At 44.8% G+C, this 12,045-nt stretch overlaps 1 protein-coding gene across 2 annotated transcripts in view; it reads right to left on the bottom strand.

Moving 5' to 3' along the window:
• The window catches only part of STAC (SH3 and cysteine rich domain), an 81,574-nt gene extending 72,125 nt beyond the window's left edge, over positions 1-9,449 (bottom strand). Inside the window, exon 1 of one of the 2 annotated variants that reach the window (XM_081159813.1) lies at positions 9,187-9,449. In XM_081159813.1, the coding sequence (XP_081015939.1) occupies positions 9,187-9,297 (111 nt within the window). In that variant the 5' untranslated portion in view covers positions 9,298-9,449. The remainder of the gene's footprint in view (positions 1-9,186) is intronic. The other variant, XM_081159812.1, reaches the window with a different exon arrangement.
• Positions 9,450-12,045: the final 2,596 nt, after the last annotated feature.

Genomic DNA, 12,045 nt, shown 5'->3' with positions numbered 1-12,045 from the left:
ATGAAACTCAGTAGGAAAATATTGTTCAATGAAGACAGATCCCATTTATAATTGACTTTTTGTATGTATATCCAAGTCATACATACCCCGATTAACGAAACTTTGGTTCAATAACTGCTGAAAAGATATAGTTAAAGAAGTCAGTCTTGTCCTAGCCAGTTTGCTCAGTGGTTAGAGCGTCGGCCTGTGGACTGAAGCGTCCCAGGTTTGATTCCAGCCAAGGGCACCTACCTCGGTTGCAGGCTTGGCCCTGGTAGGGACTCCAGTGGGAGACAACCACTTGATGTGTCTCTCTCACATTGGTGTTTCTTTCTCTCTCTCTCCTTCCATTCTCTGAAAAAGCAAAGGAAAAAATATCCTTGGGTGAGGGTAACCAAAAAAAAAAAAAAAAAAAGAAAACAGTCTAAAAATCTCATTAAGCCTATTAAACTCTCCAGGGTGGGGACTTCCATTGTGTTTTTAGAAAAAGATTAATCAGGGGAGGAGAAAACAGACCTCTGCCAAAACTATCATCAGGGAGGTTTTTCTATGATAGAAATAATAGCTATTATTGACCAGCAAGACTCCCTGACTGAAGGAAATGATTCCAATCCAGGGTCTTTCTCCTTGACTGGCACCTGGTTTTAAATTTTGTGGAGAGACGGCATATGCTTATGGAAGCCCCAAATCAAAGGTAATCAAAGTCTTTTCATATTGGATGAGTCTGGTCCTTGTTGCCATCTTCTTGCCACACGAGGAGATAGGAATGTAGATTACTGTGACTAGCAACCGACCCCTCTAACTAAGGACTATCTGGACCAAACAACATAGCAAAACAGGCCTTCAGTAAAACAAGATGTTCACAGCCTGAATTCTTGATGACTTTGTTCCTACCTCGTTCCATCCTGCTGCTTATTTTCTTTATTGCTAACATTGGCTCTTACGCTCTCTTGCCTTCTTACCCCACCCTGTGAGATTTTCCTGTCTCCGTGTTTCTTTCATCTTGCTATTCAATTATTCTGGCCACTGACCCGATCTGTACAGTCTCCAGCCTGATAAAAGCCCTCCTGGGTGAACCCAGCGTCCACCCCTAATGCAACCTCTGTGAAGATGGCTCTCTGAGGAGGATCTGGGCACTTTTACTTGTCTTTGAAAGTCCTCTCCGGTCTGCTCTTTTCTCTCCCTCCCCACTTCCCCTTGTCATTTTCTCAGGACTGAATTGTTCACCTCCCTGGCTTTGGGCTCTCTTTAGGATAGTCTGTCCCTCACTTAAATATTATACAACATTAATGGTTCCTCTTATCCTCACCTTCAAAGTGCAAATGTGAGCACTGCTGTTTAACTCTCCTGATTCCAAATCCAGATCTAAGGAACTAATGTTATATAAACATAGAGAACTACACAAAAGGGTGCTCACAGGATAGGAGCACCTGGCAATCCTGCCGGAGAGAGTGATGATGAGATGAAGTTGAAGGAAAGTGCCAGGGCTGTCCTACAGTAATTCACCCAGAGAGGTTACAAGATTTAAATGAAATGAATAATTTTCTGGAAAAATACAAGCTAACCAACCTGACTTGAGCAAACTAAGAAAAAAATAGAATAAAAAAGTAGAAAGTTTTCAAAATTTATTTTAAAATAAGTGCTAGGTTTAGATATTATTGACAGCTTTTTTTCCCTCTCAAACATTCAAAGAGGAGATATGGGTTCTATAAACTGTTCCAGAGGAAAAATGAAAACAAAACAAAAACATCCATGGAATCTTCCCAAATGGTTTTTTGAAACTTGGCATATTCTTAAAAATAAAAATCTGACCAAGGACACGAAGTTACAGTCATAGAACAATCTCCCTTATGTATATGGAGGTAAAAATAATAAAGTATTGGCCATCAAAACCCAGCAGTTTAATAAAAGAAAATCCCCATGGTCAACTGGGACCTTTTCCAGGAATGTAAGAAGAGTTTAATATTAGTCCGTCTATTAATATAATCCATCACATAAAGAGGCCAAAGGCTCCCCGCTGCCTAAATCACATGATTACCTTGATACTTGCCAAAAAGTCATTCGAAACAATTCCACATCCATTCCTGATGGAAGTCTCGGTAAGCTAAGAGCATTACCCCTCTTGCACACAAGAAAGGCTGTCTCAATTTAATTGCCACATGAGTGGGGAGTCTGGACTTTGTGTGGAGGGGGGGGCTTAAGGAATGATTTCATTGGAAATGGATTTGTCTTGAAGTCAGATTTGCAAAGCACCACCTTATGTTTCTCAGGCTGCATGTCTAAATTTGCAGTGGTTTCCAGAGCGGCTCGAAATACAATAGAGCCGAGACTACTCCTTAGCACCAACACTGCACAATGTACACTTATAGACAATGTACACTTATGGCAAAACATTGGAGGCATTTAAATTGAGTCATCCACTAATACTTAACCATATTTTGGGAGTTCTACTATAATAAACCTTTGTCTCTACCTACCCTACTCTCCCCCACCCCACCCCTCAAAAAGGGAGAGATTGAGAAAAGCAAAATTATTATTGTCGATATTATGATGATCTAGTATAACAGCTAACATTTACTTACTATGTATCAGGTGCTACAGTAAGCACTTACCACACACTCATTAACTTAACCCCAATGACAAGGCTTCAGAGGACAGTCTTACACTTTGCAGAAAGAACAGTGATGCTCAGGAGAGTAAAGGACACAGAAGCTTGCTCAGTGGCATCCCAGAGTGGCACATGGGGTTTAAATACAGCTGTGTCTGACTCCAGAGCCCATGCTCTGAACTAGTAAGTAACACTGTGTGTCTTATTATTTTTTTAATTTTTATTTTTTTTACTAATGAATAAGAAATATAATCTAAAGTATCTTAGATTATAAAATTAATATAAAGCAAGTTTCCTATGTCAGTTATAACCAGTTAGAAAGTATAAGAGATGGTTCTTAAGAGTAACCCTGAGTATAAAACGCCCAGGAAAGAGCTAACAGAGAATTAGGTAGGGATTATTTGAAGAAAATTCCCAAGCATATACAAATGGCATAAAAGACATTTCAGTAACTAATGAAAGATATATACTATGTTCTTGGATGAGGAATTTCATTATTTGTAAAGATTTCACCAACATTATCATAAAAGTTTGATGCAGCTACTTTCAAGATATTTTTATAACTTAGTAGAAAAACAAAAAGGTGACTGCAGATAAATAAATAAATAAATAAATAAATAAATTTAATAAAACTCCTAAGAGGGTAATTGTACTATCAATTATCAGTCTATTTTAGAGCTACAATAATTAAAACATTATAACAGTAATGCGAAAGTACAGCATAAAAATAAATGCAAAGTCATTAGAATATAACAGATGACTCTAAAAGGGAACCTAGCACATATTATCATTTGTTACATAACAAATGTAACATTTAAAATCAGTGGGGGGGAAAAAAGAATAAATTATTCAACAAATGGTTTTAGAAATACCTATTAATCACTTAGAAAAAAATTAGATTCCTTCCATACAACATATGAACATAAATTTCAGGTGGCTTAAAGCGATAAAAGTAAAAATATATATATTAAGGATCCAGAAAAACATATGGGTTAATATTTAATCTGCTCCTAGGGTGGGGAAGACTTCTAAATATAAATGGAAAGAAGAAATCATTCATGAATACATTTGTGACATTTAACAACATAAAAAAAGAAATCTATGTTGAAAATGTAATAAAATGGAAAACAAATAATTGGGAAAATGTTCGCAACATATATGAAAGATCATGGTTTTAATATTTATAAAAAATTCTTAAAAATCAGTAAGAAATGGATGAATGCTCTATTAAAATGTATAAGGACAATGGAGCATTCACAAAAGAAAAAAGACAAATAATTTGAAAAATATGAAAAACAATCCTCTCTAGTGAGTAAATGTAATTAAAACAATAAGAAAATTCAATACATCTTTGTCCCTCAAATTTGTTGACTTAAAAGGCTATCATACTTCAACTCAGTAAAAACAAAAAAAACCCAAACAATGAAAAAATAGGCACAGGCCTTGAATGGAGATTTCTCCAAAGAAGGTGCACAAATGGCCAATAAGCTCATGAAAGGGTGCACAATACCCCTAATCATTAGGGAAATGCAAATCAAAATCAAAATGAGATATCATTTCACATTCATTAGGATCTAAAAAGTACACAATGGTCACTGATCTTGCTTTCTTTGACATTCTACAATCTTTATAGTCTAGACTAGTGTTTCTCACACTTGACTGCACAATGAAATCCCTAAGGAAGTTTTAAAAAAATACTGATGCCTGGGACCCTCACTCAGCGATTTCAATTTAGCAGGTCTAGCCTCCGACCTGGACTTCCTTTCATCTCCCCTCCTGAGTAGAAGTCACATTCCTTATCAATAGTAGTAGCTTCATATTTATGTATGGGATGCACTGGGCACAAAACAGGCATTCAATAAACAGTTGCTGATTGATACCACAAAAGCCTTCTGGAAGATGCAGGGCATGTCCTCATGGTTAGGGATTTCTTTTCTCCAGCTTGGATGGTGGTCCAGGTCAGAGAGGACCATGTCCTGGAATGAGGGGCACCTTGGTCCCTGGTTCCAGTGAGGCACTGAGTGGCTTATATCACCCTTTCAAAATTGAAGTCATATGTTGGTGAGTCTATGGCTTATCTTCTTGGGGATGCAAAATAGCTCAGGTGAAATCTCCCTGCAATCAATAGCATAACTAAAATTCCAAAGGGAGGAAAACTCAGTTACATTATTGGCATATCAGTTTTGATTACTGAAATTCTTCCAGTGATGACATTTGGGGTTGGCTAGTGACAGATGCCATCTAATTTGAAGCAGGGAGAGAAAGTAAACAATGTTTTAAGGTTACATATGCTGATAACATATTAGCTGCTTTACATAGTCTTAGGCCTTGCAAAAAATCATGCCAATTGGGTATTAGCATCCCCATTCTAGAGGTTAGGAAGCTGAGGCTCAGACAGGTTAGGTAACTTACCCATGGTCACAAAGGTGGCAAATGATGAGCAGAGATATGAATTCTTGTCTATTTGACCTCAAAACCTAGAATCCCTTCATATTACCACAATGTGACCTTGGGTCATATAAGTATTGGTAAAGGGCAGCCATACCAAACCTTCTTATTAGACCCTAGTGAGGTGTCTAGGTTGTAAATAAATTGGTAGGAGAAAAGACATTCATTGAAATTAGGGATGCTGAAATGTGAATTTTTTTCTTAGTATTCAATGTTCTCTGTCAAGCACATAGAAAATAAATTAGGTTGTGATTTTTCTGGTATAGTTAGTGAAAAGATGGATGGGTGAGGTCCATGGCTTTCACACTCTTTCAACTCAACTAATTTTATGAAAAAGAAAACCATGTAAACTACGTTGCCACTTGTGCTTACAGGAACTGTCTGAGGAAACTGTACTGGGGTGTCCAAACTTCAAGACAGGGTTGTTAGACAGGGCTATTGCCAGCAACTAGCTGTGTGATCTTAGGCAAGCCATTGCCTCCCTCTGGGCCTGGATTTACTCAAGAGAGAAAAGAAAGAGGGATATTTAAATAAACTTCGAAGGCTATAGACACTTTATTGACCTGACAGAAGCTAATAATCTGTTCCCCAGACGATGCACATTTGCATGTATTTGCACACTTTTGAATGTTCTGGTTGTTCATGGTCTTTCCCAAGACCATCATGAACCTCCAAAGGATATACTGACCCTTAATTTAGACACCTGGAATACATGATAATGGGATTGTACTCATGTTTACAAAACCAGCCCTTGCCTTTTAGAGATGGGACCTGAAATAGTTATGGATGAGATAAGGTGATGTCTGGAATTTGCTTTGAAGTCATCCAGTGTGTGTGTGGGGGGTAATAGATGAAACAAGAGGATGGATGGTAATTGATGAAGCCAGGTGACTGGGTACATGATGTTTCTCCAAACTGTTTTCTCTACTTTTGAGTATGTTGACATTCTCCCCCATAAAATAAATTTACATAATAAAAATTATCCATAATTTAAAAATACCTGGAATAGATGATCTTTAGTGTTTCCAATTCTGACATCCGATGACTTAGCATTCCAAGAATCTGCAAAGAAATGTACTTCTGGAAACATTTTATGTGCTCAGGGCACTGAATCATCAACATTTCTCTTCTGATGAACCCTCTAGACTGCACGGTTTGCTGTGGCCCCATTTTCCAGATGACTCTGTGATATTCCATTTATTTACTTCCATAAATATACTTTCGGGGAAAGGGCAGCAAAACCAAAAGCAATGAAACTGGACAAGAATTGATCTTTAATCATTCTACGTGATAATGTAGCTCAATTCATTTTCAAATATTTCTTAAGATGAGAAGCCCAAAGGTGTTGTAAATGGCTTTCTGGCTTTCAGGTTAGGATGCTAGGTGAAATGAGGGATGTTGTGCTGTGGTTGAAAACTCACACTCCTGACTGCCACCTGGGTCCCTGTCCTTACTGTGTCACTCAACTCGGTGCTCCTGGGTAAGTCACCTTTCTGAGCTTCTGCTTCCCTATCCATAAAATGGAAATATTAGCGCAATCGCCCTCCTAGGGTAATCCTGAGAGTCAAGTTGTGCTTGACGTGTAGCAGGCATTCAATAGGTGCTCGCCAGTGTCCTCTCAACTGTGCAAATATAAAAGAGATGGAAAAACCCATAAGATATAGGTCCAATATTATCAGTAGTTGCCTGTGGATTGAGACCATGAAAAAAAAGATCTTTTTCTTTTCCTTATTTTTGTTTGGACTTTGCAAATTTCTACAAAAAGTATTTGTTACTCTTATCAGAGAGAAAAGTTTTATTCAAAAGTTATTTTAAAAACATTACTTGAGAAAGTTGAGTGCCCATGCTTGCCCCGCTCGGTGTTTTGGCAGACAGACCACTTCCGAGGAGCAAGACGGGATGATTACTAATGCCTTGCTCACATTTTCCTCGCCAGGCTCTCGTCTGTAGGAAGATTCTTATAAATGCCAACGGGCCTTCAGACGCGGTGTTCCTGGGGTGGGGTGAACAGAGCCTCCCCTGCCCCCGTTTCTCGCCATCCTACCTCCTTACCACACAGTCCTCACCAGAAATAGCCTTTTGGAGGGGCACGGACCCCTTGGAGAATCTCACAAAGCTATGCCAAGAAAAATTCATTCAGGCACACTATTTCGTCTTCAGTATCCTGGGATTCATGTCTCCCCGCCGCCTGCAACGCACAGCCCATGTCCACTGATTTAAGAGCACCTAAGCAAATTCAGGAATGTATAAACACACTTCGGGCGTGTTTGAGGAAAACTGACGTGTGCAAATCCAAAACCATAAGCCAGATAAATTGGTGGTTAATTACGGGTATTACATAGGTAGCTTTTGCTTTGCCAAAGAATTTACATTGGGATATCCATAAATAGCAAATGCATGTGGTGTGCTTGAACCCCGCTGCTGTATATCCAAATGCTATGCCCTTTCCAGAACACACCGACTGCAGAGCAACAGGCCCAGTTCAAAAAGGTTACTGCCACCCGGCCAGCTGGCTAAGTTGGCTGGAGCATCACCCCGTGCAACAAAAGGTTTCGGGTTCGAATCCCGGTTAGGGCCCATACCTAGGTTGCGGGTTTGATTCCAGGTTGGTGCGCCTACAGGAGGCAACTGGTCGATGTTTCTCCCTCTCATCAACGTTTCTCTAAAAATCAATAAAAACATATCTTCAAGTGAGGATTAAAAAAAAAGTTTAATGCAGTTTACTCTTGAGTTTAGCTGCATTCACTTACAGTAACCTAGATCACCTCTGAAATGGCCACTGACCCATATCACTGAGGTGACTCGTGGTCAGGGATGGGCAATGAGACGCCCAGAAAGTCCTGGCTGGAGGAGAGGTGGTACAGGTGTGTGGGGTGCCAGGCTGCTTTGGAGGGATCACCTGTGGGAGATGGAGGCCATCTCCTTTCCTCAGGGCGGAGGTCAGGTCATCTCACGCATTCCCCACAGTGACTCTGGAAAGTGAGGCTTTGTCCCTATTTCCAACCGAGTTTTAGAAAAGTTGACACATGTCCCCAGGTCAGGCATTTATCAGAAAAAAAATACATTAAAATAAAAACAAGGCAGAGCTCTGTGTCTTGGATCACCCTCTACCTTCCGGAGGCTGGGACGCGCACAGTGCCCAGCGTCACTTAAACGGAGAGCCACTTAGCTGGGATTTTGCTCCTGCTGATGTGTCAGTGGCTCCCAGGGATGTGTGGGAAGGGAGTCAAGGGGCAGGGGCTCTCCTTTGCCCCATGGGACCTGCACCCCTCTTTCCTTCGCTCTTACACGGTGCCTTCCCCCCACTGGAAAGATGCTGGGGGGACTCAGCTGGGAGATCTGTATCAAGAGCCAGAAACCTTGCGCTTCTAACACAATCCATATAACTACAAACAACTCCATCTTACAATTTCCACTCCAAATGGCATCTCACTGCCAGCAGCGGCACCGTGCTTGATCCTGTGCCAAGGTTTCCAAGCGTGTGCCTGGCACCCAGCGAGTTTCAGAGCGGCAGCGACGGGAGCGGTGCTGCGGGGTCGGGTTTGCGTCGGTGCCGAGTCACACAAGCAAAGGAAAGTTCCTGAGTATCAACTTCCACCCAGAGGAGCGCCCGCTTTCCCGCGATCTCGGCATTTCCCTTCGCCCAGTTTTTCTGAAACCAGCCGCACCTGAAGTTAGGGGCGAGCCCTGTTGGGCACAGGGTCCCCGAGAGCCTAGGGGTGCAGGCTACCCTTGGCTGGCCCGCGCGCGCCCTGGCTTTTTGGAGGAGTATCCCTGGGCAGCCGGCCCCTCAGCCTTCAGAAGCCGCCTAATACCTACACGCGTCTGGGACACAAACAGGCAAAGAACCACCGAGCCCCCAAACCCCACCCTCACCCCAAGCAAGCGCTCTCGGACCCCGGAGTCCAGGTGGCTCGCGTGCGCCCGCGGGGTGTGGGAGGGCGCGGAGGCTGGGTCCGCAGGAACCTGGGCCAGCCCCGTTAGCAGCGAGTCAAGCCGGACACTCGCGTCTCCAGGGAGGGCAGTCCTTGAACCCTGGGCCACTTAGGGGCGCGCCTCAGCCTCCCGCGCCAGCGCCAGTTCAGAGGAAACAAAGGTGGACAGAGAGGGACAGGAGAGTTGGGTTCTCTTGGGGCAAGTGCGCGCCGTACCTTGGATTCCTGGCTGCCGGTGGATGCTGGAGAGGGCGGCTGCTCCGCGCTCGCTGCCTCCCGGGGCAGCCCGTCCACGCCGTCCTGGCGGGCGCCGCTCGGGGGGATCATCGCGGCGGCGCGGGAACGGTGTTGCGCTCCGGGAGGAACAGCCAGGCTCGCCTTCCTCGGGCGCGCCCTCCCCGCGGCGCGCTGGGTCGCTCAGCTCCGGGGCGCGGGGACTCCCATCCTCGCCCGGGCGCCGCGCGCCCTCCACCGGCCTCGCTCGCGCCCTGGCCCTGCCCACGGCCCCCCCCCAGCGCTCCCGCGGGAGAGGAGAGCGCGCCCCGCCCCGCCCCGCCGCGCCCCCGCCACCTCGCGGGCTCCGGAACCGTCGTGACTGCCCCCCCGGCAGCGGGTGAGCGCGCTCGGGCTCCCGCCCTCTCGCCCGGGGGAAGCGGGAGGCGGGGAGGCGGCTCCGGGCGGGGGGCGCGGGCGGCGCCCGTGGCCGGGGCAGGTGGGGCTGCGCGGCTGAGAGCCGGCGCCGGGGCCGGGGCGCACACCCCCGGGTCGCGGTGATTCCTTAGCGGGGCGGCGGGAATTCAGAGCAAACCCCGAATGGATAGAAACCCGTGAATGACTCAGCCAGGAGGAACCACCTGCAACAACTCCCTCCTTCCTCACCGTAGGAAACAGCGACTCAAAGGGAGGCCGTGACTTAGCTAAGTTATTTATAGGGCTCAGTGACGAGATCGGGAAAAAAGCTGGGGTTCCCTGGCTTGAGAGCACTCGGCTCCCCCAATTCAGCTTTGCGCTAAAGCAGGGAGGGAGCGCCATGCGCTGTGTCCCCACTTGGTGTGCATTTAGGTGCCCAGCCCTCCAGCTTTCCATCTTATGCAGAATCCTCGGAGCCACACTGCTGGGCTAGGTGCTACCAGGGCCATTTTATAGGTGAGACGACTGAGGTTTTAGGGAGGCTGAGTAATTTGCTTTAAGTCACTGATCTATCATGGTGGGGCTGGAATTGGAACCCATTTTGGCTTCAGAATCCATGCTTTTTGGACTGTGGAGCGTCAGGCCTGGGCCAGATCTTCATAGCTGTAGAGCATCTATCTGGGTTGCAGGATAGCAGTGGGTTCAGGGCTGTCCACAGAGAGGCCAACCATTCTGCCTTAACAGATCTTTTGGAAACATAGACAGGGCCCCGTTGGATCAAGGGGCAGAAAGATCCAGTATTTTTTGAAGATACAACCTCTACATAGGGAAAGGAAATACGTCTGGAGATTTAGAAGACTTTTTTTTGTCTTTTTATGAATACGAAACTCCCTCTTTAATTTTCTAACAGAGAGTTGTAAACTTAAGTTCAGATTTTCTTTCTTAACTGTAAATGTTTGCATGGCCAGCCTCGTGGGCTTGCAGCCTGTGACACGACCCAGGGTCCTGTGCTTGGTTTAATGCTCTTCTGTGGCTGGCTTGAAATTTTTAATAATTTTTGAATTTTTATTTTGCACTGGACCCCGTGAACTATGTATCTGGTCCTGAATGTTTGCTTTTGTTCATGTCCTTTGGAAAGAACCTATTACTTTTTTCCATCAATTGAAAACTCCTGTTCTGAGTGACAGCCTCACTCGACATCTGGCTCTCAGAGAGCTCTAAATACCGTAGCGACCCTCTCATTTGACCAGGCCACGGTGACTAACCCAATAACCAGGGCCTTTTCCTCCTCAAAACACCATTCCTGATTGTTCCCTAGAGACAAAATTCTGACAGCCAAAGTCACAACAGTAGCAAACAGAGCGCGCAACGACAGGGGCGGCAGTGTCCACACATCTTTATCCAGCACCTCTCCTGTCCCAGGCCTGGCGCTAGAATCTGACGATACAGCAGAGAGCAAACATGGATTAAATCTGTTCTCCTGGAACTTAGAGCCTGGTGAAAGAGACAGCAATGAATGAAATCACACACCACACACACACACGCTTCTCGTGAACTGTCACAAGGAAAAGTACAGGACGTGAAGCCCGATCTAAGGGGAGGCCAGAGAAGGCGTTTCTGAGGGAGTGAACCCCCCGGGGCCTATGGGCCGTTCCACTCCTGGTGAGCAAGCTCATCGTGGCTTACAGCAAGGGATTTTTCATCCTTGGATCTTATTTTACTTTTTTAGGAACTGAAGAGCTGCTATAAGACGCCACCCTTCACTTCAGTCAATGCTTCACTCTGATTAACCATAGTCGATAAATTTAAATGTTGTCGCCCTGAAGGACATTTTATTTTTATTTATTTTAAAACATATCTTTATTGATTTCAGAGAGAGGAAAGGAGGGGGAGAGAGAGATAGAAACATCAATGCTGAGAGAGTCATTGATCGGCTGCCTAGCCCGCAACCCGGGCACATGCCCTGACCAGGAATCGAACCCTGATCTCCTGGATCCTAGGTGGATGCTCAACTGCTGGGCCACGCCCGGCCTGAAGAATATTTTAAAGAGGCTTGTATATCCTTTGTCCTCACTCCACCCCTGTCTAATAACAGAAATCCTTGGTCTGATAAACAATAGCTACCTGTTCTGGGCAATTGTGGGATTACCTGTAGGTTCCAAAACTGATCAGGACTTTGCTCATGTGTTTCTTTCACAAAAATCACCCCCCCCCCCGCCAAACACCTCTTTTTTGTTATCTAGCTAACATTTCTTATTCTTCAAAACATATCTCCAAACATTTATTACTTTTGAAATCTCCTTTCTTGACCCTGTTTGTCTGCTTTAAATTCTCAGACCATGTTCTCATGGCAACCTCTCCTAAGTAATCAATGAGGACGCTGCCTGGCCCCCCGCTGGTCCCTGCCGCGTGGCATGGCGTCTGCTCCTCTTGCCTCTTCTGCCC

Source organism: Miniopterus schreibersii (assembly GCF_964146895.1).
Source record: "Miniopterus schreibersii genome assembly, chromosome: 15".
NCBI classification, from domain to species: domain Eukaryota; kingdom Metazoa; phylum Chordata; class Mammalia; order Chiroptera; family Miniopteridae; genus Miniopterus; species Miniopterus schreibersii.
Note: the sequence above shows the minus strand (reverse complement) of the source record. Positions and strands in the feature narration are given on the sequence as shown.